Source organism: Mastomys coucha, unplaced genomic scaffold (assembly GCF_008632895.1).
Source record: "Mastomys coucha isolate ucsf_1 unplaced genomic scaffold, UCSF_Mcou_1 pScaffold25, whole genome shotgun sequence".
Classification (NCBI taxonomy): domain Eukaryota; kingdom Metazoa; phylum Chordata; class Mammalia; order Rodentia; family Muridae; genus Mastomys; species Mastomys coucha.
In genome coordinates, this window is record NW_022196908.1 from 401,079 (window position 1) to 403,452 (window position 2,374).

The window sequence follows — 2,374 nt, forward strand, 5'->3', positions numbered from 1 at the left end:
TAGGTTTGGTCATTTTTTTTTCTTGATTGGGAAAAATCTTTAAACATCTTTAAAAACACTCCTAATTCCAGTCAGTTTCTAATAAGAACTACTTGAACTCTATAGCTTTATTCTTTCTAAAATCAAAGGGAGATAAAGACATTGCATATTAAGAAGAAATACTGTTTTGCTAGACAGAAAACATTGATTTACAAATACATTGGCTGTGGCTATAACATTTACTTACCCCCAACCACAGACACACTTTATCAGTAGGAGGAACTGAAGCTTTGCAGTACAGGTTATCTGCCAGTAAGAATCTGGTCTCCAGTGAATTGGTGGATTCCTTTAAAAAAACGACAGTACCACAAACAGGCCAAGTTGATATCAAGGTTATAAAGGAGGAATCCCACACCTAATTGCAAGACATTTAAAACAGTACCATCATGAAGATTTACTTAGTTGGAAAAGAAATAAATGATTGTTAGCACCAAATGATTGAGCATGGATTCTGATTCAGCTACTTACTAGCTGTGTAAATTTAGCATGTCACTGTTTTATCTATGCCTCAAGTTCTTCATCCATAAAATAAAAACAACAATAGTTCCTACAGCTATAAAAGTTATAAGTTTCCAAAACACATCTTAGTTTTAAAGATATATACTGCCTTAGAGTAAAAGGATAAACGAAAGTACTTAAATCAAATGAGACTAGGAATCAAGCAGATGTCACTATCCTAATATCTGACAAAATTGACTTCAAACTAAAATTAATCAGAAGAGATAAGAGGAATACATCATTCTAATCAAGGGAACAGTTAACCAAGAAACTATTACTATCCTAAACATATATGCAAACTCTGGGGCACCCAATTTCATTTAAAAAAAAAACTACTGAATTTAGACACAGATAAACATCAATCCATTAGTAGGTGATTTCAATACCCCACTTTCTCCAATAGACAGGTCATCTAGACAAAAAACAGAGAAACATCAGAATTAATTGACATCATATATCAAATGGACCTAACAGAGATCTATAGAATATCATACCCAAAGACCAAAGAATACATTCTACTCAGCATCACATGGAAGCTTCTTCCAAAATAGACCACCTCTCTAAGACACACTGAAAGCAGCCCTATGAGGAAAATTTACAGCTCTAAGTACATACATTTAAAAAATCAGAAAGAACACAAATAAATGGCTTAATGATGCAACTCAAAAGAACAAACCAAATCCAAACCAAATCAACATCAAAAATAATAAAAGTCAGAGCAAAAATCAACTAAATAGAAACCAAGAAAACAATATAAAGAATCAAAAACCGAAAATTTGATTCTTTGAAAGACAAAAAAAAAAACTTATATACCCTTGGCCCAACTAACCAAAAGAAAGAGGGATCCAAATTAACAGAATCAAAAATGAACAGAGAAACATTACAACACACATAAAAGAAATGTAGAATATTATGAGGGACTATTTTAAAAACCTGTACTCCATTAAGCTGGAAAACCTATGGATGAGTAGGATTCAGCCAAACCACCAAAATATAAACCAAGAAGTCAATGACCTAAACAGGCTCCTAAGAAATAAGGAAGTCTTCGAGCTAAAAAAAAGTCCAGAACCAGAAAGATTCACAGAAGAATTATACCAGACATTTAAAGACAATCTATACCCAATCTTCTCAAACTATTCAAAACAAAACAAAACAACAAAAAATAAAAACAAGAACTCCCCCCAAAAAAACAAAAACAGGAAAAAAAACAGAAACAGAAGAGTCACTCCCAAACTACTTTTACAAAGCCAGTATGCCAGTAGCACACACATAAAAACAAAAACAAATAAATAAATACACTCTTAAATGTTATTACCTCACAATAAAACATTTTAAAAATACCTAAAATCATTTCTAATTAAAATTTTACAAAATAATCTAAGTGAAGACCTTAGAATTAGGCTTCATTTTAGGGGAAGGCCACTAAGCCATCTTTTTTGATGAGAGCGTACTATCTTTAATATTACTGCATATGATCAAAAGGATAGGGTGAACCCTACACCACAAATGAAATGCCAATAACCAAAGAGTCAAGGAAATTAGGTCTCCACCAAAACAATTCTGATTTGCTTATACCTGCAAACAAAGGTATACTTACTTTTTTCTTCTGCATGTATTTCAGAATTTCCAAAGTCTGTTTAATTTCAGGAATCTGACTTTTCAGTCTGTGAGGAGAGAAAAAAAAGTTAACATAGTATTTTACCAGCAAAAATAAACATCACAACCATCTTACTAGCATTGCAATTTTCAGCTAATATGTCCTTAAAAACTATTTACAAATAAGTTATATTTCATAAATTTTATTTAAATATTTTTTGATGTAAGAAAATATGTTAAG

The 2,374-nt window shown here is 31.5% G+C and overlaps 1 protein-coding gene across 1 annotated transcript in view; it reads right to left on the reverse strand.

Moving 5' to 3' along the window:
* Window positions 1-2,374, reverse strand: part of Vbp1 (VHL binding protein 1) — a 20,040-nt gene that overhangs the window by 10,065 nt on the left and 7,601 nt on the right. The window contains exons 3-4 of the mRNA XM_031346468.1: window positions 2,135-2,201; window positions 227-325 (exon numbers count right to left, since the gene is read on the reverse strand). Coding sequence (XP_031202328.1) covers window positions 227-325; window positions 2,135-2,201 — 166 coding nt within the window. The remainder of the gene's footprint in view (window positions 1-226; window positions 326-2,134; window positions 2,202-2,374) is intronic.